Source organism: Gorilla gorilla, chromosome 6, assembly GCF_029281585.2.
Source record: "Gorilla gorilla gorilla isolate KB3781 chromosome 6, NHGRI_mGorGor1-v2.1_pri, whole genome shotgun sequence".
Taxonomy (NCBI): domain Eukaryota; kingdom Metazoa; phylum Chordata; class Mammalia; order Primates; family Hominidae; genus Gorilla; species Gorilla gorilla.
In genome coordinates, this window is record NC_073230.2 from 28,245,833 (window position 1) to 28,270,010 (window position 24,178).

At 44.6% G+C, this 24,178-nt stretch overlaps 1 protein-coding gene across 3 annotated transcripts; it reads right to left on the reverse strand.

Annotated features, from left to right (window-relative positions):
* Nucleotides 1-1,868: 1,868 nt before the first annotated feature.
* On the reverse strand, nucleotides 1,869-7,325 carry SP8 (Sp8 transcription factor). 3 transcript variants are annotated; one of them, XM_063708397.1, is made up of 3 exons: nucleotides 7,100-7,325; nucleotides 6,270-6,365; nucleotides 1,869-6,117 (listed from the first exon to the last, which is right to left on the reverse strand). In XM_063708397.1, exon 3 carries the CDS (start codon nucleotides 6,082-6,084, stop codon nucleotides 4,615-4,617), a length of 1,470 nt encoding a protein of 489 aa, XP_063564467.1. In that variant the 5' UTR covers nucleotides 6,085-6,117; nucleotides 6,270-6,365; nucleotides 7,100-7,325; the 3' UTR covers nucleotides 1,869-4,614. The 3 variants fall into 3 exon arrangements, with proteins under 3 accessions (XP_063564467.1, XP_030869052.1, XP_063564468.1); XM_031013192.3 differs by lacking the exon at nucleotides 6,270-6,365; XM_063708398.1 differs by lacking the exon at nucleotides 7,100-7,325 and having other exon boundaries at nucleotides 6,270-7,086.
* Between the last annotated feature and the right edge of the window lie 16,853 nt (nucleotides 7,326-24,178).

A 24,178-nucleotide genomic window follows, 5' to 3' on the forward strand; every position in this document is an offset into this window, starting at 1 on the left:
CCTGTTTGGACAGAAGAAGCAAAAATCAGTAGTAAAATGAACAACCACAGTTTATTCAAAGTACCTGCATCAAATCAATCCCTTTTTGAGGCTGTTTGTACAAAACACTGAGCAAAATTCTTAAATTCTTTCATGATAATATTTATCTTTACCATGTTAGGCAAACAGATAATAATCAAATCCACACTTTTTTCCTCCTTTTTCTGCCTTAATTTATCAGCCAAAAAGATCATCTGACCTTTGAGCTAATCCTCTACAATATTTACTTTTTAAAAAATTCCTCTACAAGCCTTCTGTAGCATTCCATTTAATAATCTCACCAAAAGATCCATGAAGGAGATGAAAATGATAGCAAAATTATCGATCTGCCTACTTAGGAGTCCAGTCTCATCACCTACTTGTCTTTAAATTTTAATTTCAGTATTCTCTAACCAAAGGAAGCCCAGTTGAGAAGTTATGCCAAGATTCCGGTAGGAGCAGGGCAGAAGGAAGGCAAACTCATTCAGGAGCTTTTTCCAGCATCAGTTGTTCTGAGAGGAAGTCATCATATTGGTTTAAATTAAGTTTCTTACATAAAATATTTCAGTTGATAATCCAGCCTCAACAAATCACAGTTACACATTTCTCAGTGAAAGAGATCATCCACAAAGAGAGAAGGTGAGGAAGGAAGGAGCCAAAAAAGGAGAAAGCAGGATAGGGAAGAAACATTCAAGTTTGTAGAAGAGATGAGGTAGGAAATGGAAATGGTTGGATTGGCAGCCCTTTCCAGACTCTGGAGGGTGGGCTGATATATGCTGGCCTGACCTCTGGGTCAACTAGTTTAACTCTATCTTGATCTGCCAGACTGGAAGCTTGTCCCTTGGTTCAAAGTGAGACCTGGCCTTTGACTTCACTTGAGTGAGGAGCCTCCAGCTACTGCCAGGAAGTGCTTTATCAGGGACAAAGCAGGAACAAAAAAAAAAAAAATCACAATTTGGTACCTCATCTTCTGTTTTCCCAAAAGAACCCTGCCCACCCTGCAGAAAATTAAGCTAGAAATACTGTTCAATAACCACCAAAACAAACCAAGCAAAGCTAGAAGGGTGAGGAGCCAGAAGGAAGAAAGGGAAAGTTTGCACATCTGTACAGCAGAAAAAATGTCCCCCTTCAATCACCCCAAAGAAATCTTCTTCCAGACAATATTTCTCCTTGTCATAACCCACCTCTTAAATCAATGTTGATTCTGCATGTAATGCAACTGATATTATAAATGTACCAAGCAGCTTTCCTCTTACCTGCCACTACATTTAACTCCTTCAGAACCGCTCTTTCCGAATCCCTCAGCATTGCAACTTTCAATAAAAAAGAAACAACACTTAAACTGTGTTCTGCTTGTTATTCCTAGGAAGAAAGTGACAGAAAGAAACTATTTTACTTTAAAAATCCATTATTTAGAACTATAGTATACCAAAGAATCAGAGTTAACTTGTTTGTCTAAAACCATAGAGACTGGAGGCCTCAAATACCTGTATAGACAGCAGGATTAAAGGTGTCACCTACTTGGACACGAGCTATATTATTCTAAAACATCTTTTATCCCTAATTGCTTTTTCCTCTCAATTTACAGTGCTCATAGCACTTTGTACTTTCACTTGCTTCTATGCATTATAATTACCATATATAGATTTCAATGAAAAATATTTCAGTTCAAGATGTATACCAAGACTATACTTAGGGTGGGGAGATTGCAAACAGAAATAAAGAAGCTAAACTTGTAAGAATCCAAACACACTAACTTTTTATTCAATTTGATTCAAAATAATAATATTAATCTAATAGTGAAATAGTGATATAACATCAATCAACATTTAGAGTATTTTATGTTTCAAAGTATGGCTCAAGGAACACCCATTGCTTAAATGCACTAGACATAACAAGACAGTATTTTTTATTGGCATCATTGACACCTATGAACAATAGCCTAGTAAATAGATTAAGGTTTAACCTTCCTTTTCTTTGGTGGCTGTTTAGAGACTTTAAAAGAACAGATAACTCATTTCAACAGGAATCTACTACTGATATTTACCTCTACATAATCTTTAGCTAAGACTTGGAATGCCAAAAACAAGCTTTTGTTAGCTTGACCTCCTCCACCTCCTAACAACAAAAGTTATCCCCAAACCCATGTTTTTATTTTAGATGTATTGATCTTCCAATGTAAGGCTTGGCCTTTTAAATACTAAATGCAATCAATGGCCAACAACCTGACTCCTTCTGGAGACTGAGAAGGAAAGAGAATGGTGAAATTTCTTTGAATTGTGACTTAGAACAAATTTTAAGAGGTCAGTAAATCCTGATGCTATGAGCTAAATCTACTGGTAAATAATCAATTATATTCCTTAGACACTACAATCTTTATCTTGGTAAACAGAGAAAACACAGCTTTGCCAAATAGATCTTTCCATCTAACATCTTAAAGGTAATTATTTAAATATTACCACAAACAAGGTTATATTTTGTTTAAATTAGACAATTAACTGAAGATAAAATGCACGTCCATAGTTTAAAAAGGGGAAAAAATACAAATTAACTGGCCTAGTCTTTTATCTGAGTTTATTAATACCATTTAAAATATTACAAATAAATCAATTACATTTCATGCATTTAAAATGCAAATCTAAAATGCTCCAGAGAAAGGCTTTTCATTTCAATGTGAAATATCCAAATTATTTCAACATTACAATGAGCAATTAGTTTGCAGAATCTGCAAACATTTAAATGTAGTGTCAGAAGTATTTATTAACAGTTAACAATATTACCTTCAGGAAATACACAAAGGCCAAAGTTAGTCGAGTTTCACTTGGACAATTTATTTAATACATGGGTTTTGGCAGACCCACTTATTATGAAATATAGGAGAACTCTCACTTTAACTATGCCTGAACTGCCAGCAAATGCAAATAAGTACATGCTCCATTAAATTAAATGTCATCCAACATTTATCAAATATTGTCTTAGTTACAGCTTGATACCTATCTAAATTCATATTCGAGCAAAACTAGGCCCCGAAAGTGCGTTTGTGGCTCTGCACCTCCAGAAGTGAGTTCAAAAAACCTGCAGCTCATCAGAACTGCAACAATAACTCTTAATATTTTCTTGTGACAAAAAAAAAAATCAAGTTTACTTCAATATATTTTCAAATATTTACTGGAAGTAATGTACAAGAAAAATACTATACAAAATCGTCTCCTGGACAACTGCACCTCACACCCTTTCACTGGCGGAGTTATATTTAATTGGTAACTAATCTAGAACGATTCTCCAGTTGTACAAACCATTAGGTTCAGATATATTTTACAAAGGTTCTTTTTTATTTTCCCTCTTTTGGTATTTAAACTACAGCCTCGTCTGAAATAAACGATAGCTTCTTCACTTGTTTGTAAGTTTAAATCACACAAAAAAAGTTTAACCCTACGATCTTCAATGAATTGAGAGAATTTACAGAAATTGGTACTACACAAATTGACGGCCGGACTAACAAAAAAGATTGGGAGGTTATGTTTGGGAGTGGTGAAAAAACGAGGTAGAAAAGGACAAACATGGAGATAGTTAATCTGGTCTCACCGGAAAGGAGTATTTTTGCATAAGAAAAAAACACCTACCCTCACCCCCGCCCCCACCCCGTAAGTTAAGTTAATGCAGTCAAAATAACTTTGGGATCAATATTAGCAGTTTCGAGAGAAAGAGTTGCTCCCCGTTAGAGGAAAAAACTATTACAGAAGGGAAACCAAATGGAAGGTTGCTATTTTCCCCTTAGTTTTTTTAAAAATAAAATATATGCTATAAAGATGAAAGAAAGCTGCTGCAGCGATTCGACAAGACTGCCCTTTGCTGAAACTTGCATCGGTTCCACCTCAGGGAACAAAGAAAAAGAGGCAGAGCTGACATTGGGAGATCTAAACTCTACAAACTCTGGGTCTCGGGGCTGCCAAAAGTGCACCCCCACCAAGCCCCGACAGCCTGAGTAGGACGTCCGGCGATGCCCAGGGGCCTGGCAGGGTGCTCCGAAGCCGAGGTGCTCAGGACAGCGGCTCTGGAACCAAGTAGCCGTCTGCCCGGGCGGCGCTGTTCTGCCCAGGCCTCCAGCCTCTCCCTCCCCACCGCTCCGGCTCAGGCTTGCTCAGCCGAGCCGCTCCTGCCCGCGCCGAGGCCCGCGGTCTACCAGGCACTGGATTAGTCCAGCTCTACCTCCAGTGGCCGCTTCCCTCTAAAAGTTACGCCCTTCACAACCTGGGGGTGGAGGAGGGGAGGACGAGGAGGTGAGGACAAGGAGGGGAGAACGAGAAATAAAGGCCCGACGAGGCGCGGGTTCCGGCTGCAACGGGTTCAGGCAGCGTTACCCGTGGAAAGGGAAAGCCAGGGCCCGGGACAGCGATGCGTGTTACTTACTTGTCCATATCCCCTCTACAAAGTTTAAGTCACAGAAGGAAGAAGGAAGAGGAGGGGCAGAAACAGAAAGAGACAGAGAGCGAGTCGGATGCAATAGGGAAAGGCTGGAGTTGAAGTCGGGACAGACAGGGCCCAAGAGGACTCGGTGGGAGGAGGTCGGGGAGAGGGGCGGGCGCAGGGTGGGCGTCACTCTAGGCCGTTGCGGTGCCCGGGCTCGGGGGGCTGCAGCAGCTCTGGGGAGTGGCAGGGCGGGCTGCCCGCGGCGCTGTGCTCGCTGTCGGTGTCGCTGCCCTTCTTGCCGCCGCTACCCGAGCCCGCCGAGCCGCCGCCGCCGCCGCCACTGTGCGTCTTCACGTGCTTGCTGAGGTGGTCGCTGCGCATGAAGCGCTTGTTGCAAACTGGACAGGCGAAGCGCTTCTCGCCGGTGTGGGTCCGCAGGTGCCGCTGCAGCTCGTCAGAGCGCGTGAAGCGCTTGCCGCAGAAAAGCCAGTTGCACACGAAGGGCCGCTCGCCCGTGTGCCAGCGCAGGTGCGCCTTCAGGTGCGAAGTCTTGCCGTACACTTTGCCGCAGCCCGGGATGTGGCAGCTGTGCAGGCCCTTGCGCCGCAAGCTCGCCCCGGCAGGGCCCAGCCGCTCTGCCTCCTGGCAGTTGGGGCAGTCGCAGGTGGCGCGGCCGGAGTAGCGGCGAGCTGAGGAGCGCGGGGAGCCCCCCAGCGGCGCCGAAGGCCCAGCGCTCAACATGGAGCCCCCCGCGCCGGCCAGCGGCGACGGGGCCGAGTCCGGGTAGGAGCCGGGTAGCACTGGCTTGAAGCCGTCCATGAGGTGCTGCCCGGCGGGGCTGAGCAGGTGCGAGGAGGCGCCGCTGCTGAAGGCCGAGTGACTCAGGCCCGAGTAATCCGAGTTGTAGCCTCCGAGCGGCGAGTGCAGCGAGGTTTGGAGCCCCCCGGCGGCAGGGTGCAGCGAGCCGGGCAGCGCAGCCGCGCTGTTCGGGTTCTGCACGTCGATCCAGCCGGCCCCCACGTCCCACCAGCTGGAGGCGCCGGCCGAGCCCACGTCGCCCGCAGCACCCAGGCCCGGGTGCGAGGGCTTAAACCACGACTCGTACGGGTGCGCCATGCCCACCCGCGGGTAGATGCCCTGCAGCCCGTCCACAGAGGTGTGCACCTTGGAGATGAACACCGGCTGGTGGGAGCCGTCCTGCGAGTGCGCGGAGGAGCCGCCGCCGCCGCCCCCGCCGCCGCCGCCGCTGCCCCCGGAAACTCCGGGGGCCTGGAAAACAGAGTAGTCGTTGGCGAAGGGCGAGCTGGAGGCGGCAGCTGCGGCGGCGGCGGCGGCGGCTGCGGCGCTGCTGGAGGTGAGGGAGAAGGCGCTGGAGCCAGGCGAGCCGCCGCAGCTGAACGAGTCGGACACCAGGGCCGCGGCAGCCGCGGCTGCTGCCGCGGCCGCCGCAGCCGCCGAGGACGAGCCGCCGTTCCTGGAGGCCCCGGACACGCCGAAGCTTGAGAGACTGGAACCCACTACGTTGCAGCTGGCGGAAGAAGAGGACGAGGAGCGTTTCCAGGGGTGGAAGCCTTTGCCGAAGGAAGAAGAGCTGTCCGAGAGGGAGGAGGGAGACGGGCTGGGGCTGCCTATCTTATTACAGGTAGCAGCAAGCATGGCCAGAGGAGTCGATCCCAACCTCGGTTCTTCCTGCGAGGAGGAGAGGAGAAGGAGTGGGGGAGGGGAGGTGGGCAAAGGGCCGGTGGGGGAGGAAAGGAAGAAATGTGCATCAGTCCTTCGGTAGCCTCCAAAGCGCCCCACTGCACCCCATCTCTCGCTGCGGCGCGCCGCCACCAACTCACCTGGCACCCCCAACAGCCCCGGCGCCCGGCCGCTTCCTACTCTACAGGAGGGGACAAGTTTGGCTGCCGGCGTCTGATTCGGGAGCAAGCACCACGCTAAAGAAGAGTTTGACAAGTATTCTCACCTAAAACAACACTCTTGCACACAAAGCCCCAGACACTTCGTAACAAACAAGCAAAAAATCCAGATTGGAGAGGAAGGAAGTTTTCTTTGCCGAGAAGCCTGGGGGAAAACCATTGGATTGCTTTTAAGAGCGCTTCCCCTGTAATCCGGAGAGCTTTGAAAAACCTGTTCGGGTCCCCAGAAACCCATCCTGGGTTGTTTCTCCCAGGCCAAAATAAGTCAAACTGTAGGGCTCACTCTTTCTTCCTGCTTTTCTTTCTTTTTTTTTTTAAAAGCATATCTACAATAGTAAAAACGAGACGAGTTCAACATACCTGCGAGACAAGGCGGGCTGCAGAATTTTTTTTTTAAGGGTTAGGGGAAGAATCTGCACTTTGCCCAGAAGGAAAAACTTGCTCTCTTTACCCCCGAAATCGGTGCCTGTAAAATGGGCTGGACGCAGGTCTCCCGGGCAGGGAGCAGCGAGGCGCTGCGCGGTGGCTTGTCTAAATGCCCTTCGAACCTTTTCTTGCGCTGAAAAAAAGTGACTCTGCCCCCTTCTCCCCCTTTTTCTTTTCTCCAAACTCACTTGTATTTAAAGAAAAAAAAAAAAAGCTCTCAATAGAGAGACTGATAGCCCGTGGCCTGGCCGGGGCGACTTTAACCCCCTCCAATCGGCAATAAAAGGAAACTAATTAAACCAGCAAGAGAAAATCCTGAGACTCACCCCTAGAAGTGAAGTTGCCATCACACAAAAGTGCCCTCCTCCTCTCAGAGGATCTTTTTTATATTGATAAATCAGAGGCAGTGTTTTTTTTAGAGGTGTGCAATACAATGATCAGTTCCGCCCATTCCACCACAATTGTAGCTCCCTCTCCGGCTTTGAAGTGCCGCGGAGGCGCGGCCAGCCAATCTGCGGCCTCGCCGGGCCGCGCGGCGCGCGCGCCGTGAGGTCATCGGCGCCGCCGCCTGCCGCCGTGGTGGAAGGGGGAGTGGGAACGGAGGGGGCGGGGGCGGCTGCGTGTGTTACAAAGCGCAAAGCGCGCGCTCGCGTGTATGAGTGTGTGTGTAACAATGTAACTGTGTGCGAGTGTGACCAGGCGTAGGAGAGGACAGTGCGGAGACGGGAGGGAGGGGGGATGGGGTGTGACACTGTAACAGTGACAGTGTGGTAAAGGGGGGGAGTGGAGAGAGTGCAGAAAAGGGAGGGTTGTGTGATAGGATAACTGCGTGTGCGACAAAGCGGGGTAGAGGGACAGAGCAGTTAAGTGTTGAGGGGAAGGGTGTGAGTGTACGGTAGTGTAACTGACAAACCTAGGGAGGGAAGAGGGACTCAATTGGGTGGGGGGTGAGTGTGTTTGGTGTTGGGGGAGAAGGAGGGCTGTGAACATGTGTATTTGTGCGACAGAGAAGAGGGAAGGGTGTGTGTGGGCGCTTGTGTTGTGTGCGCGCACCAAAGCTGGTAGTGGGGAATGGGAACAATGCAATAAAGTGTGTGTTTGTAAGAGAGAGACTGTCGAGCTGAAAAGGGAAACCGACTAAGTTGATGGAGGCTGAGTGAATAAATACTCACAAACGCTGCCCCCGTCGCCAACTTCCTTTGGCTCCTTGTACCTAAAATCTTGAGTGATTTTTTTTTTCTTAACTTGGTAAACAGCGTCACTGCATTTTTGAAGAAGATCTTTAAACCCACCTTTTCTTTCCCGGCTCTCCAACGAAATAGTAGAAAGGTTGAGAGGCTAAGGGGTATTTTTAGGGATGCGTTGGGACGTGGATGCGCGCCTGCGCGCCCGTGAGTTGTTTCTTTGATGCCGTGGCTTTTTTTTCCCCCCCTGAGGTGGAATTCTGCTTTAGAAGTGCACGTCTCACTCTAGGGGAGGAGGTGTGTGTGTCCCGTGGTGTTGAGTAAATTTCAATACAAAAGGATTAGATAGAGAAGAGAGTAAGCGAGGGTCGTTTTTTCTTTGGGTAAGAAATTGAAGAGCGTTTTACGGAATTTAGAAATTTTCACAGAAAACCTCACTGTCTCTTTCTGAGAAAAGAATCAGGACTTTGATCGAAATATATGGGTTGTATTTATCTAAGAATAGAGAGGAGCTTTTGACAAATCTTGGACATTTATCCAGGCGTCAGTGTCTAATGGCGATTGGGCCAGAGATCTGTCTATGAGTGTGTGTGCATGTTAATAGATACACTTAGTTCAAATTCGGTGGGGTTTAGTCATTTGCTTGCCATTTGTGTTATTAGTTGCCTTCAGAAATGCCATTACAATTTCACTGCCACCACAAGGGAACTTAAACCTCAGAAAGCACAACACCAGTGTAGCAAAAAGTCCAGTCTTTGTAGCCCTATTGAATATTCATAAGTTATAAAAACAGTTCATATTTTTAACCAGTTACAAATGCTCTCAGAAGCCTAATTTTAAAATGGAATTAACTAAAATGTGACTAGCTGGACGAACTGTTGTTTTGACTGGGAAAACATTTTTATTTTACTGTTGTGTTTGAACCCCCCTCAAGCATTTCACAGCTTCTAGGGATGTCAAAAAATCTTCCTAGGGTTTACAAAATTTCGAAGTCAAGTTGTATCGTGTAAATTTCATTGAGCAGAGTTGAGACTGATGTTTGTGGTGTGAGAGTGTACATTTCTGACCCTTTTTTAAACGCTGTGGGGATACTGACTGTACATCATATCTATTGATTAAGGGGGTAAGGTATACTCTCATACTTTGAAGTAAGTGTGAAGTAAATTAATGAACTGCTTTCTTTCTCTGAGGGCTGACGCTTACCATAAATGTCGTGTTTCTCCCTGCAAGCCGCTCTGAATGATTTTAGCGTGTTGAGAAGGCGTGACAGGCCAGCCCAGAAGGAGGAAGGGGTGGGGGAAGGAGGGTACTCCGTTTAACAAATAAAAGAGAATTAACTTCATTGCTTTGGTCTCCTTCTGTAATGATATTCATTTTAAGGGCCTAATATACAGTTGTTCAGATTTGGGGTTTAATTCTAATCAATACCATCATCCTCAAAGGTGGAGAAAAACAGCTTTGAGGGGAGGCTCCCATCTATGAATAGTTATTTATTTTATCTTTTTATCCTCCTATCTTCTGGAAGGAAGTGAGGCAGGACTATTAAAAAGTTAAATGCTGATACTGAGAGTAAACAGAGGCGTTAACACTGTTTCCTCAAAAATGCCAGGAATTAGAAAAACACAGCGTCATGTGACTGCAGTTTTGAGCTACCTAATTCTAAGATTTTTCAAGTGTATAAATTAACTTTAGAATCATATGTCATTCTTCCTATAAGTCACAACGTTGGTGTGGATTTAATGAAAATACTGGATTCTTCAATTTGTGTAAGATTGGCTTGCAGCATTTGGGGATTTCCACAAAGGTGTGTATGTGCAACTTTCTTCATTATATATATGTATATATATTTTTTATTAGAAATATATGTATATTCCATTTACTTTCATTTAAAAAGTGAGCTATTTCTTTCATAGTAGCATTGGTCAAAGGGCATTTTTTTCTTGTACCACCCTTCTTTCACTCCCTTCCCAAAAGAAATGGCTAGTGTTTGTGACATGAGGCATAAGGCAGCTGTGTTAAAAAGACAAAGAGAATTATATAATTGACCAAAAATTTTAGCAGTCATAATTTTGCATCTAAATATGCTTGAAACTAGACTTAATGACAGCTCTTTCTCCACTCTGGAGAAGTGACCCAATCATTCTTAAATCCTGTCCCATAGGACAGAACATCTGTAATCCATTGTTGATATAGCCTGCCTGGCAAAGCTTTTCAGGGTGCATACACTTCGGTTTAACTTTTACGATATTGATTATTACTCTTGAGTATTATATTGTGATAATATAGATGCTTGAAAAACAGGGGGAAGAAAAATAGGAAGTACAGGCTTTCTAACATTAATTAAAAGTTTCCCCACCCCATATGAAGTTTAATGTGCTGGCAGGAAGAGGGGTAGATGGATATTCTGTTGTTTCTTGCAAACCTGTGGGATCCATTATCAATAAAGCTAAAATCTATTAGCATTCTGTATGCATCTGCAGCATAAATTTCATTTGAATTTCAAATTTAATAAACTAGGAGGTTTTTAATCATCCCTGGTTTTATTTGTTTGATATTAACATGCTTATTGACCGGGTCTGGTGACCAGTTTGATCATTACAGGACAGCAAAAAGTTAATTAAAACGACCACAGCCCCTTAATCATATCATCTGTCTCATCCATGTCGCTCTCTTTATTACCGGTGATGATGGATAGTCTCCCAGATTAATTTCTCTGTTTCTTCGATTTGGACAACAGCTTTTGGGACCTAATTTACATCCTGGGAACAACTTGCTCAAGTATATCTAACACCTTGCAGCTACAATATACATCAACATCTCCTTAGATGGAACGGAGGAAGGAAGCTTTTTTGCAGGCAGGTTTGAAGACTAATCAATGCTCGGATCTGGAGCTCTTAGCTTTCACAACCAAAGAAACAGAAGGTCCTAAAAGCAAATTAGAGGCCTCAATTCCTGCTTTTCCTTTTGCGGGAGTAGGACGTGAAAGATGCCTCTGCTGTTTGATTAATAGATTAAAATGTGTAGATACAGCGACAAGTAAATAAAGTCATTTGTAACCATTAAGTACAATTAGGGATTTATAGTGGAAAACATCAAAGTTATCTAGGCTTTCAAGTGTCCGGCAGCTCATCTACACCAAATACGGTTTTTGAACTTGTTAAGTGTGGACCACCATAGACAGAGCGTCAAAAAAAAAAAAAAAAAAAAAAAAAGAGAGAGAGAAAATAAAAGGAAAGGAAAAAAGCCTAATGGTAAAAAATGCACACGAACTGTAGCGCGTACCTCTGCAGGGTACGTTTAAACCCGGCTCTTAGCATCTCGGTTTCTAGAGCGTTGGCAGGGACATGCAGCTCTGGAAGCTGACCGGCGGGTGCCCGCGGGAGACAGAGCGAACGCAGTGCTAGCACTGCGTCCCTGGCCTGCGCCTCTCCCAGAATGGGAAGACGACCCCCAACCCCTTGGCTAGTGTGCGGGGTCCTCGCACGCGGACGTGTTGGCTACTAAATAAAGCGTGAAGAGGGATCGCTGGGTAGCTGAGCGCCGCCGGCGGCCGCCGGGAGCAGCGAGCTGAGCCAGGTTGGGTGGGGGTGTTTCCTCGTCGAGAGCTCTCTGGTCAAAGTTTCTTTCCCGCTGGAAAACAAAAACAAAAACAAAAAACAAACCAAAACCAAAACAAACAAACAAAAAAACCTGGCCAGGCGTGGACCTGTGAATTCCTGAGGGGTGCCCCTTAGCAGTCCATTTCTCTTTCGTGTGGTTTTACTAAGAAGTTACCTAACATTTCCTGGGAAGAGAGGTAATACAAGCCCCTCGCTGGTGGCAGATTGTTGAGCTGTAGGTGGGAAGAGATCAGTCGGCCAGAGCCCAGAGAGGGCTGTATTTTCCTGGTTGGAAAATGGGAACTTCCACGCTGAACAATAGCCTCTATTAGTGAGGTTATTCGGTTCCAAACTGTCCGGCCACATTTATAGCCGAGTACTTACTTTTCTGGTACTGCTTCATTGGATGCATTTGTTGACCACAACGAAGCAATAGTGACTCTTGATCTACTGGCACAGGAGCTTCTTGGTGATGAAAAGCGTTGCCTTGATGACTATAAATAAATGAGACCACTTGAGAGAGCATTTCATATTTTTTCTTGACTTGATATTTTTCTTCCATTCTCCTTAATATTTACTTTTTCTTCTCTGTCACTTCAAAAAGTTCAAAAGTTAGGGACACTTTAATTAAAAGAGATTTACTCATCTGACTTAGCATATTACCAGCTTTGATTTATTTTAGCTGGGATATTCAAATTGCATAGTTAGAAGACAAGCGGGACTTTCCCCATGTATCAATCATCTGAGTAGTAGGTAAGTTCATAGATAGGAAAAGTATAAAGATATTTACCAAAATTGACGTTCAAAATCTCCATCTCTATGTACAGCCTGTATTAAAGGAAGAAAACAAAACACCTTTCCTTATTTATTGTCAACATACATAATGTTCATATCTTCCTGCTATGTTAATGTGGCCTCGTGCTACTTCTACATTCAGGCTTGCACTCTACAGTACTTTTTATATTCATCTCTGCCAGCCCATAGATAAAATTGATAATTCTACAGCACTTTGTATTTCTCCTTCATCATATAAATGAAGGAAACACATGTAGGGAAAAGAGTTTGCTCATTTGGTGTGAATGGTGTGTGTTTGTGTGTAATTGTCGTTCAAGGCAAGAGAGCAAAAGAGAAGCTTAGACATTCAGATGAGTGTGTCTCTGATTTTTTTTCCTAGAATGGATTTGTTTTTGTTATTTTCTCTTTTGGTGTTACATATCACTTTCTTACAGCTAACATGCAGAGTTAAAAACTACTAAATTCTTATCCTCAACGCTATTGATTTCTTTTCATTCTGTTCTGTTACTAGAGGAGGTAATGCTCCCAGATTACCCCGGGGTCTCCTCCAGACGGTTGACAATTGCAATCGCAGTTTTGGGAAGATAAATGTTACTCTGGGAATTCTGTTTAATTACGAATAATCTAGGAGCTGCTCCAGGTCTCTGGGTTTAACCACACATGTGTTCAAATCACTGTATAAGGTTTACAAATGTGTGATATTTGTGAAAGGGGATACAATTCACTTTCTAAAACCAGGGGACAAACTAGCATGCTCCCACTTTGGGTTTGTCAACAGATTCTTAGAGATAACATGACCCAAAATAACAACAATGACCAGAAAGTGTGGCGTCTTAGAGCACTTGAAAGCCTAAAAAATTGTTCATTGGAGTTTACTTTCAGGTCAGTTTTATTAAAATGAAAATCTGAAAATTAGCCATGCTTTCTTGAGTTCTCAAAGTCTCTTGCACAAGTCCATTTGTGTAGAGAATATTTTTGAGTTCACATAAGTTTTTTTTTAATTTTATTTTATTTTGACAGAAGTTTTGTGGATGTCCCCTGAAATAGCTCGATGGTTATTTTTTTACTGTTCCTCTTGTAACTCAGCTGCTACCTTTGTGTGTGTGTGATTCTTTGCTTATATGGCAGCTCAATTAGTGTTGTTTGTGTGTGTGTGCTCGGTTTTTTCTAATAGTCTTATTAACAAGAAAAAAGGTGGCGAACAGGTTATTCTCTTAACCTGACCTGGCTCTAAGAGTAAGATGAGCAGCACTGAACAGATGTCCCCATTTAAGCCGTTCTTTTCCCACATGCCTGCTGGATATTGCAGGCGCGCAGGAAGCTCGCTTCAAACCTGGCCCATTTCAGGCCATAATGGCCACGTTATTTCGGCCCAGTGAACACGAACAAAATCGCGTGCTTTAGAATCATTCGACTCTGAGTCCAGGAAAAGCAGGGGGTGTGGTGGCAGTGGGGGTGGCTAGGGAGGGGTGTATATGAGTGGGGGAGCCGATTTCATCTCGGATCGCAGGAAGAGAACTTGCTCAAAAGAATTTTTCCCCAGCAAAAATGGTATAATTTACAGCGCAACTTAATAATCCGAGGGGCAATGCAAAAGCCCTTTGCGTTGTAAACCGCTTCTAATTACCTGCCAGAGCAATTAGCTGACTATCACGAAGAAATTAGATCGCTCAATGTAGCATAAATAATGCGAATAATTTTGTAAGAAGAATGGAAAGCGAGACCTGGTGTTTCTTTATAAGGAAATAACACCTCGTACTGTAAGAGCCCTCCATGAACACATATTAATGTCTAGGCATGCATGGCAATGAGTCCGAGCAGGAGCCCTCTGGCTGCGGTTCAGCACTTTTTCCGTTTACGTATGCGGGGTGAAAGTCGGCTTCCAGGCGTTCGATCTCCAGCCTTCCAGCTCACAGTAATTAACACATAGAGACTTCAATGGGAAAACCTGTTTTCCAGATGATTTTTACAATGCAGCTTTATGTCTCATTTGGCAGTTTAAATAGCTGGAGTTGTTTTCTGGCTTCATCTCTACTATCATCTGTTGAGCATATTTTGCTTAGAATATTGAATCCCAACCAAAATTTGGGTGCAGGCTTTTGCTGACTTTTATTTTCTTAAGAAGTGGGGATATCAGGAGCCATTTTGAAGGATACTAGAGCAAAGAATTCTTGTGAGGACCTGCTAGTGCCAGCAGATATTTGAGTTCCTGAATGCGTTTGCAAAGTACATTGGGATATTTTTGTGTATGCTTCACTTTAACTTTTTTATTTAAAATCTACCTTAATTATATTTTCTAACTAACTCACTTCTCTTGAGTGATTGTGTCCTGTACGGGGGTCCAGATGGTGAGTTCACATATTTCTTAGCAAAGAAAAATAAAAGTAAAGCTGCAACCTAATTTGGGAGGAAAGCTGAAGGTGCATTTAGGTGTCTGAAAGCAGTATAAGCTCTTTGAAATTTACTTGGTTTGTAAATTACAAGTGCGAAAACAACTTCCAAAGATGTTTGGAAAAAGAATATATGCACCGACACCTATATAGACAGACACACACACACATACACACACACACACACACACACACACACACGTGAAGGTGTCGCCTGCCCACAACTCCACCGCTTTCCTGTGCCGCCCAAGGGAAATGGGTCTCTCTTGAGCCCCTCTTTCTCTAGTAAACGAGGTGGGTCATACGTCTATGTCAAATTGAATCAGCCAGGACGGCTTCCGTGGTAATTAAACTGGACGTCTGTATTGGTCACAGCAAAGGGTGCCTTGTGAATTCAGGTTTTACTTGGTGCATCACAACTGTTAGGGTGAATCCCGCCCCCCACAGAGGTCTGAGTCGTGGGTTGCCACTCTCCCACCACCTCTGCCAGCTCATCCCTACCCATCGAAAGCTTTGGCCCCGCTCATTTTTGAAACATTTTTCACGACTGAGTTCAGGGGTTTTGCAGGACTTCACAAAGATCTTGTTCCAGTGGGCCGCACATTCGCAGTTTTCTCCTGCTAAGATAACATCGACGGTTTTGCTGGTGACTGGAGAGTTCTAGATGAAAACTGAGGGAACCCTAATTATTATTATTATCGTTATTATTTTTGAGACAGAGTTTTGCTCTTGTTGCCCAGGCTGGAGTGCAATGGCATGATCTCGGCTCACTGCAACCTCTGCCTCCTGGGTTCAAGAGATTCTTCTGCTTCAGCCTCCCCAGTAGCTGGGATTACAGGCTCCCGCCACCATGTCCGGCTAATTTTTTGTGTTTTTAGTAGAGACGGGGTGACACCATGTTGGCCAGGCTGGTCTTGAACTCCTGACCTCAGGTGATCCACCAGCCTCAGCCTCCTAAAGTGTTGGGATTACAGGCGTGAGCCACTACGCCCAGCCTGGGAACCCGAATTATTTATTTCATCAGCCTTGGCTACAAATGGGGTTACTCCTGCTTATGGCGTCAAGTCCATGCAGCCCCTCACCCCCTTTAAATAGAGAGGCATTGGCCACCTTAGGCTCCCCCTGCCCTGAGTTTAGGGCTGTTGAGTGTAGGCCTACAGGGAGGGGGACCCACTGAGCAGAAACCGGCTCCACTTTAGAAGGTGCTGGAAATAAAAAATCCGTATCAACTGTCGGAAACTTGGTTTGATGCGCTAATCACTCGGTTCAAGGGTATCTACATTACTAGGTGCCAAGTCCCCACTTCCAATCCCAGACAGAAACACCCTTCTAGATGGAACAGAGGGCATGTTTTTATTTAAGACTTGACGAGTACCAACTCTTGTTCTGAGCAGAGGTTATTTTTTAAGAGGAAATAAGATCTTGATTCCTGCTTATGAATTCTGGAAAAGTAATAAAGGTTGTTCAGATAATTTTCCACAAGATCTTCATCCGAACCTTCCCACTTGCTGAATTTTTTTCCCTGCAGCTTAATTTCCCCTAAACACTTTGCATCGCTCCCTCCCCCCAACATGGCCCTGAAGATTCTCCATCTTAAATAACAAGGACCCTGCTGGCTACTAAAGGAGGCTGCCCATTTTAATTCAAAACAAGGGCCACGAGTGCTGGTCTTAGAAAGAGCCGAGGAGTGAAGATCAACCTTTTTTTCTCTTGAAGTGCTTGCACTTAACCCTCAATCGCCAATATAGTACCTCTTTCTCTCTCCTTTATTAAAATGTTTCTTTCATTCTTTTCTTTTTGGGGGGGAGGGGGCAAGGTTTCTTAAGGTAAAAGAAATAAGCTGAACAGATTGATTATTGTTATGTCTGTAATTGCTCTAAAAACATTTTTCAGTGGGGCCTCATAGGGCAAACATATTGGTCTTTGATCAACACTGAAGAAAGCAAACATTGGAAAACCAAAACCCACTACTTTGGAGTCTACACTTGGCATTTACAGCCCTGAAATGGAATGCCCTTTACCTTCAAAAGGGCGGCTATTAACGACAGAAAGTTCTTGAGTTTTTCTGTAGATAGTGCTTCAGTAGTTTCCTAGTAGTATTCTAACCTAGGCATAACTTCCTCTCTTCTGAAGCTGGGGAAACCCATTTGCAAAGTGAAACGATTTGACTAGTAATACTCAATGTTAGTTTATTTGAAACTATAGCTAAAAAGGGCAAAACTAATAAATCCACTTTGATTATTTTTCTGCTTAGGTTCAAGACGTCCTCTAAGCCTAGATAACGAAAGTGATTTCAAAAATTTTGACATACTTAGCAAATGAAACTAATAGGTGCGCAGCAAATTAGTACGAGCCATAGTCAAAGCAAAAGAGGATCTTTTTTACTAGAAGAAACTTCCACTATTGATTTTATTGACTGACTCGATTTCAGTGTTTTAATCAACTTTAACAAATTTAACTGAAAACAGGGTAATTGATATATAGAATTTAAAACTTCAAAAATAAGCCGCAGATGTTCACAAATATTTTTTATTAGGTGATTTGCTGTTGATTTACCATTTAAGTAAAAAAACTATTCTTTTTTCTAACTTAAGCTACGGTGATCTGAATTTCCTTCCCTTTAGCTTCCTCAGTCAAGATTTGGGAACAGAAATTCCAAAATGCTTAGAAATGGGTGGGAAGATTGTAGGTTTAGAAGTCTGAGGAAGGAAATTACAAGCCGATGCTGACTGACTTTTTAAAGGCCTGGCACGTCCCAGTCTATATAATAACTCAGTTGGAGGAAGAACCTCGAGGACCGAGTGTCTCCAGATCACTTAATGCATCGGCATCCACCACGCTCGGCTCATGGGCAGGGCCCCCGAGGCTGCCACCAACCCACGGAGCCTTGAGGAGCCGCGCTTCCCCGCGATGGTCCAACGAACTTCGGAAGTGCTCCTGCTTCCGGTTTCACGTATACCTGGGATGCGTTGCCATACAGGTTTGTCCCATTTTAATGCTTTGACCCATCTAAGATACGAGGACAGGAGACTGGAGACGTAAACGAAAGGCAATGGCCGAGGGGTAAGGCGGGGAACACAGCAGGAAAAGGACAGGTTCCCCTTCACCTTCACCCCCAGTGTTGGCAACGGCCCAGGGATTCTCGGAGCTGAAGCTTCTTCAGAAAACAGTCAGCTTAATTAAGATCCTGCCCTTGGGGAATCTAGAATAAATGGCGAGTAGTGGGCAGCTTTCCCCACCAGTCGCAGGATCTAAAAGCAATGAGTGACGGTTGTCTGTGCACCAGTCAGAGGGAAAAGCGACAGTTCCAGACGAGGGGCAGTCGGACTTCTCCGCAGCCTACCGCCAGCTTGGAGTGCAGATCTCCACCGACTGCGCCACAGATAGTCTCAGTCCCCAGCAGTCACAATATTTGCACTCCTCTTTCTTCCTGGCTTGCCAACCCCTCCCTTTCCTTCCTCCTCACCCCTCCCACCCCGCACCCGAGAGACAGCCTGCCGTCCCAGGTCCAGCCCGCGCCTCTGCGCACCTCCCGGCCCCCGGCGCAGGTCGCCGGCCGGGGCACACACGCGTCCCCGCCTGCTCGCCGGCCCGCAAGGCCCGGGCTGCTGCGGCCGCGGGCGCGGGAGGCGGAGGCGCAGGCGCCGGGCTCCGTGACAGCCCGGCCCAGCCCCGCCCCGCCCCACCCTCCGGCCCTCCCCTCCGCTTAGCCGTGCTCTCCCGCCGAGCTCCGCCGCCAGCTCCGTGCTCTGCCCGGCCCGTACGCAGCTGGCCACCGCGGCTCCCCGGCCGGGAAGGCTGCGCCGGCTCCCGCCAAGGGGGAGGCGCCACCCCGCCCCGGGGCGGTTGTCTTGCTGGGACTCCTGGGCCGGTCACAAAGCCCCTCTCAGCTGACCCGGCGGGACGGGAGTCGGGTGCGCGACGGCGGCTCCCCACCCCTGCACTCAGCCGCCCGCCCCGCTCCTCCTCCTTCCCTCCCCGTCCCTCCTCCTCTCCCACCCCCCGAGGGCTCGCACACCCCGCGGGCGGGAAGGTGCCGCCCTCGGGGCGGACAAAGGGGCAGGCCGGGCGGGAGGGGCTGTAGCCGGCACGCGCGGCCGCGGGAGGGGCTCGCCTCGCCCCGGGCCGCCGACCTGACACCTGCTGGGCAGCCTGCGCGGCCTGGGGCGAAGGCCAGCGGGCGGCGGGGTGGGAAGCGCCAGCGCAGGGGCGTGTGTTCGGGAGGGGGTCGCGGACAGGTCAGGCGGCTTGGGACCCACCCCACCCGGGCAATAGTGACCTACTGCTTCGCTAGCGTCCCCTTTCAGGTCTTAACTGGACTTTAAAGATCTTTTAGAAAATTTATATTCTCGTTTTTATGTCAGCGGCTATACATCAGAATCACGCAAAGGGCTAGTTAAAACGCAGATGGCTGGGCTGGTCCGCAGAGTTTCTGCTTCAGTAGGACTGGGGTGGGGCCCAGTCATTTGTATTTCTAAATTCTCAGGTGATGCTCATGCTGCTGAACCGCGTACCACACTAGGAGAATCACTGCTATGCCATTCATTCCCCACCACCCGCTAACTGTGGAAGTGGGGAGAGGATCTCCCGCAGGGATCCCAGACAGTGCAAGCGCTCTCATTGCCAAGGTAGTTTTATCTCTTTTGAAGGTAAGCTCTGCATTGAATACGGACTGGATCTTCTCGATAGAAGTTTGACCATATGCTAGAGTGGAACCCTCACGCTGCTGGTGCTGGAGAAAGCAAGGCTGTTTAGATAGATGCCAGGCAGAGAAAGCCACAGTCCAGTTTCCATTTCCCCTAAAGAGCCAGAACCAGAGCGATGGGTCTTTCCCAGCACAAATTCAAAAGAGAACCAAACAATTTCATTTCGACATAATGACAACCTCCCACCTTCTCTTTATAAATTTTTGATATTTCGATCGAAATATTCTATCCTACGTTCTGCATGTTTCCATTGTTTTATATTTTACTGAAGGACCTAAAATATTTTAAAGCAGAGAAAAGAACTAAATGATAGGCAGAGAGGAGATTTAAATAAAATTTTAAAAAGCCACAAATTCACATTTGTTTTTAAAAAAGCATGTCTATGTATTTAAAATAATATAATGAATTGAATCACTTAAAATGCACCCCTGTCCTTTCAAATCTGTTTTTTTCAAAAATTTTTTGAAAATCTAATGAGAAATATATTTTGACATTCCAATCCAGTGAATTAGTTAAGGGAAAACTACCCAAAAAGAGGCACACTAAACTTTTCTTATCCCCAGTGGGCGGTGTTAATCATCCAGTTTGAGCCTTGTAGTTTTCATTGTCGAATACTTGGGTTCTCTCAAAGGGAAGAACGTTGGGGACTTGCATTCACTCTTTTTCAAGAGGAGATTAAACACAAAATCGATTTAATGGAGCATCTGTAATCTTAAATACGAGAAGTCAAGAGCTAAAGCTATAATAGAAAGGTTAGCTTTCCTCCATTGTTCACACAATCTAACTCATATTTTTGGAACTTAATTATCAATGAAAGCTACCACATCAATGCAATACAGTATAGGCAAATTACAAGAACCTTTTACTTCTCCCAACTGGGTTTAAATTGCAAATCTTAACACTGAACAGTGTGCTTTTGGCATTGAATATTCAATACAGGGAAATGTGTTTTAAGTGAACCACCCAAGGGCCCAGGAACATTTGCTTAATAATGATACTTTGCAATTCTATAGGGCCTTTCAGGCAAGGATCTCAAGTGGAATGCTCCTTAACTATACCCTGCATGGGAAACCTTGGGAATATTTTAAAGTGCTCACTTAAGGCCTGTTGGAAAGAATCTTTTAGTATAGATTTCACAGTATGATTTTAAGAAATGAGGTACTGCAGAATTTTCAGTCTCAGGGGTATCATATTCATGGGGATTTGGTGGTTACTGAACATTTATTAGTTACTTTATGTAAAGGTTAAAATGTACATTTTCTCCAACTTTTTATTTTCAAAAAATTTAAACCTACAGAAAATAATGGTACAATGAAACATTTAATTTTGAAGAACACCCATATTCCCTTCACTTAGGTTCATCAGCTTTTAACATTTTGTGACAATTGCTTAGATTTTTCTCTCTAAGTAGATGGATAGCTAGACAGACAGATATATATGGATCTACTATATCTGAATAGATAGGTAGATGTCGGATATGATTATTTGTTTGTTCATACACATACATAAACTTACGTCTTTTATCTATTTCAAGTAAGTTGTAAACATCACTGCACTTTATTCCTAAGTACTAAAGCATGCCTCTCCTGATAAAAGGATATTCTACATAACCATAAAGAATATTCTTATTGTTGAGTTTTTAAATACATTCCAATGGTTTTATTTTATTTTTGTATTCAGAATATCCATAAGTTTTATCAGTGTTGTCTACAAACTTAGGAAATGAGATTTAAGCCAGTACTGGTATACAAAATCCTAAAATACTGTTGTATTACCTAGGCATCTTGGGAATTTTAGAACCTGAGATTCTAATTAAGAAATTGCTGTATAACCAGATTTCAAAAACAATTGAAGAAACAAAACCATTTGCACATGCTTACAGAACACAAACAGAACATTTACATTTCAATCCAAACAAACAAAAAATTCTATTTTTACCTTAATATTTGATCTAAGTTATCAGAATAATGGTCTTAATTATCCACTTCATTTTGATAGCTAGTGTAGACTTGACCAAAGAGAAAATAGCACTGGCAGTTATGTACTCTGAGAAGTGTGTGTAGACAATTTATATAATTTTGCCAAAATGGCCAATTAATTGGTATAATTATGAATGTCTAGACTTAGCTTTTATGGTTAAAAAAGTAAAACCTCTCGTCTTTCCAATGGTGGCTTTCTACTAGCTTTAATGATCCATATTTTTCCTTGATTGAATATTTTTGCATGCTTAATTTTAAAATATTCTCATATGTTTCAATAATATAGACATATTAATTAAAACTAATTAGCCAAAGACTATCAAGTACGTCTTCTTGTCTCTTACAAGTCCTTGAATTATTACATAACTTAATGTGTGATTTGTCCCACTTTTGGAAATGTGTATAATTACATATTTACCTCTACAGTGTTAGTGTCTTATACTTAATATTCACTCATTAGCTTATTCTATCTTCTGTAGAAAGCCAACTTCTAACTGCATGAAATTCCTGGAGCTTAAAATCATCTTACAAATAAATGTAGATGAATTTTTGCAGTTTGTTAGGTGTGAAATTCATACAGCTTTATGTAAAAATTGGTGGGAATATTAAATTTTATATATGTAATTACCTCCTTGGGTCAGAGTCACTGTTATTTTGGTTATTTTAAATGTAATTTAGGCCTGGCACGGTGGCTCACGCCAGTAATCCCAACACTTTGGGAGGCCAAGGCAGGCGGATCATGAGGTCAAGAGATCGAGACCACCCTCACCAACATGGTGAAACCCTGTCTCTACTAAAAATACAAAAATTAGCTGGGTGTGGTGGCACGTTCCTGTAGTCCCAGCTACTCGGGAGGCTGAGGCAGGAGAATCGCTTGAACCCGGGAGGCGGAGGTTGCAGTGAGCCAAGATCACGCCACTGCACTCCAGCCTGGGAGACAGAGCGAGACTGCGTCTCAAAAAAAGAAAATAAAGGCAAAAATAAATTAATAAATAAATGTAATTTAATGTTTTCTTTTATTCTTTTTTTTTTTTTTTTTTTTTTTTTTGAGAGGGAGGCTCACCCTATTGCCCAGGCTGGAGTGCAGTGGCGCAATCTCAGCTCACTGCAACCTCCACCTCCACGGTTCAAGCAATCCTCCTACCTCAGCCTCCTGAGTAGCTGGGACTACAGGCACCCACCACCACGCCTGGCTAATTTTTTTTTTTTACTTTTAGTAGAGATGGGGTTTCACCATGTTAGCCAGGATGGTCTTGAACTCCTGACCTTGTGATCCGCCCACCTCAACCTCCCTAAGTGCTGGGATTACAGGCGTGAGCCACCACGCCCTGCCTGTTTTCTTTTATTCTTATGTAGTTCACTTTTTTTTTTTTTTTTTTTTTGAGACAGGGTATTGTTTTGTCACCCAGGCTGGAGTCCAGTGGTGTGATCATGGCTCACTGAAGCCTCAGCCCTCCTGGCTCAAGCCATCCTCTCACCTCAGCCTCCCAAGTAGCTGGGATTACAGATGTGTGCCACCACATCGAGCTAATTTTGGTGGCTTTTTGGGTAGAGACGGAATTTTGCCATGTTGCCCAGGCTGGTCTTGAATTCTTGGGCTCGAGCAATTCTCCTGCCTTGGCCTCTCAAAGTGCTGGGTGTGAGCCATTGTACTTGGCCTTGTTAATCTTATTAAATAAGAACTGCAACATGAATCGCTTTAATCAGAATTTAAGCATCGGAGATATATAATCTAAATTGCAATACATGGTTTTTGACAACTGCTAATGGTTATTGTCTCTGTCCCTGAGAAATCTGTTATTACTGATCAACTGAAAGAAATTAAGAACGACAATATTTCTTTTTTTCTTTTTGAGATGGAGTCTCTGTCACTCAGGCTGGAGTGCAGTGGCGCCACTCAGCTCATTGCAACCTCCGCCTCCCAGGTTCAAGTGATTCTCCTGCCTCAGCCTCCCGAGTAGCTGGGATTACTGGCGTGTGCCACCACGTCCCACTAATTTTTGTATATTTAGTAGAGACAGGGTTTCGCTATGTTGGCCCAGCAGGTCTCAAACTCCTGACCTCAAGTGATCCATCTGCCTCAGCCTTCCAAAGTGCTGGGATTACAGGCGTGAGCCACTGCACCTGGCCGAGAACGAATTTTTTTTTTTTTTTTACATGAGATGGAGTCTCGCTCTGTCGTCTAGGCTGGAGTGCAGTGGCACGACCTCGGCTCACTGCAAGCTCCGCCTCCCGGGTTCATGCAATTCTCCTGCCTCAGCCTCCCGAGCAGCTGGGACTATAGGCGCACGCCACAACACCCGGCTAATTTTTTGTGTTTTTAGTAGAGACGGGGTTTCACCGTGTTAGACAGGATGGTCTCGATTTCCTGACCTCGTGATCCGCCCACCTCGGCCTCCCAAAGTGCTGGGATTACAGGCGTGAGCCACCGTGCCCGGCCTGAAAATATTTCTAAATAAAATTGCTATGTTTTTTCATACATTAGGAGAAGCTATGTGATATGAAATGACCGCCAAATTATAAATTGGGAAAACTAGTTTCTACTTTCGATTCCATTAATTTTCTGTATTAGGTTAGATGATCTATCACTTAGTCTAGCTAAGTCTCAGTTTGCTTATTTATAAAATAGGGATATTACCACCCAGCCAACTCCAAAAGAGGACTCTGAGGACCCAATTAGATAATATATGTGACTTGTCCTATTTATGGAGCACCTCCTTTAGAGAAATATAAGCAACAGATATCTGATTTC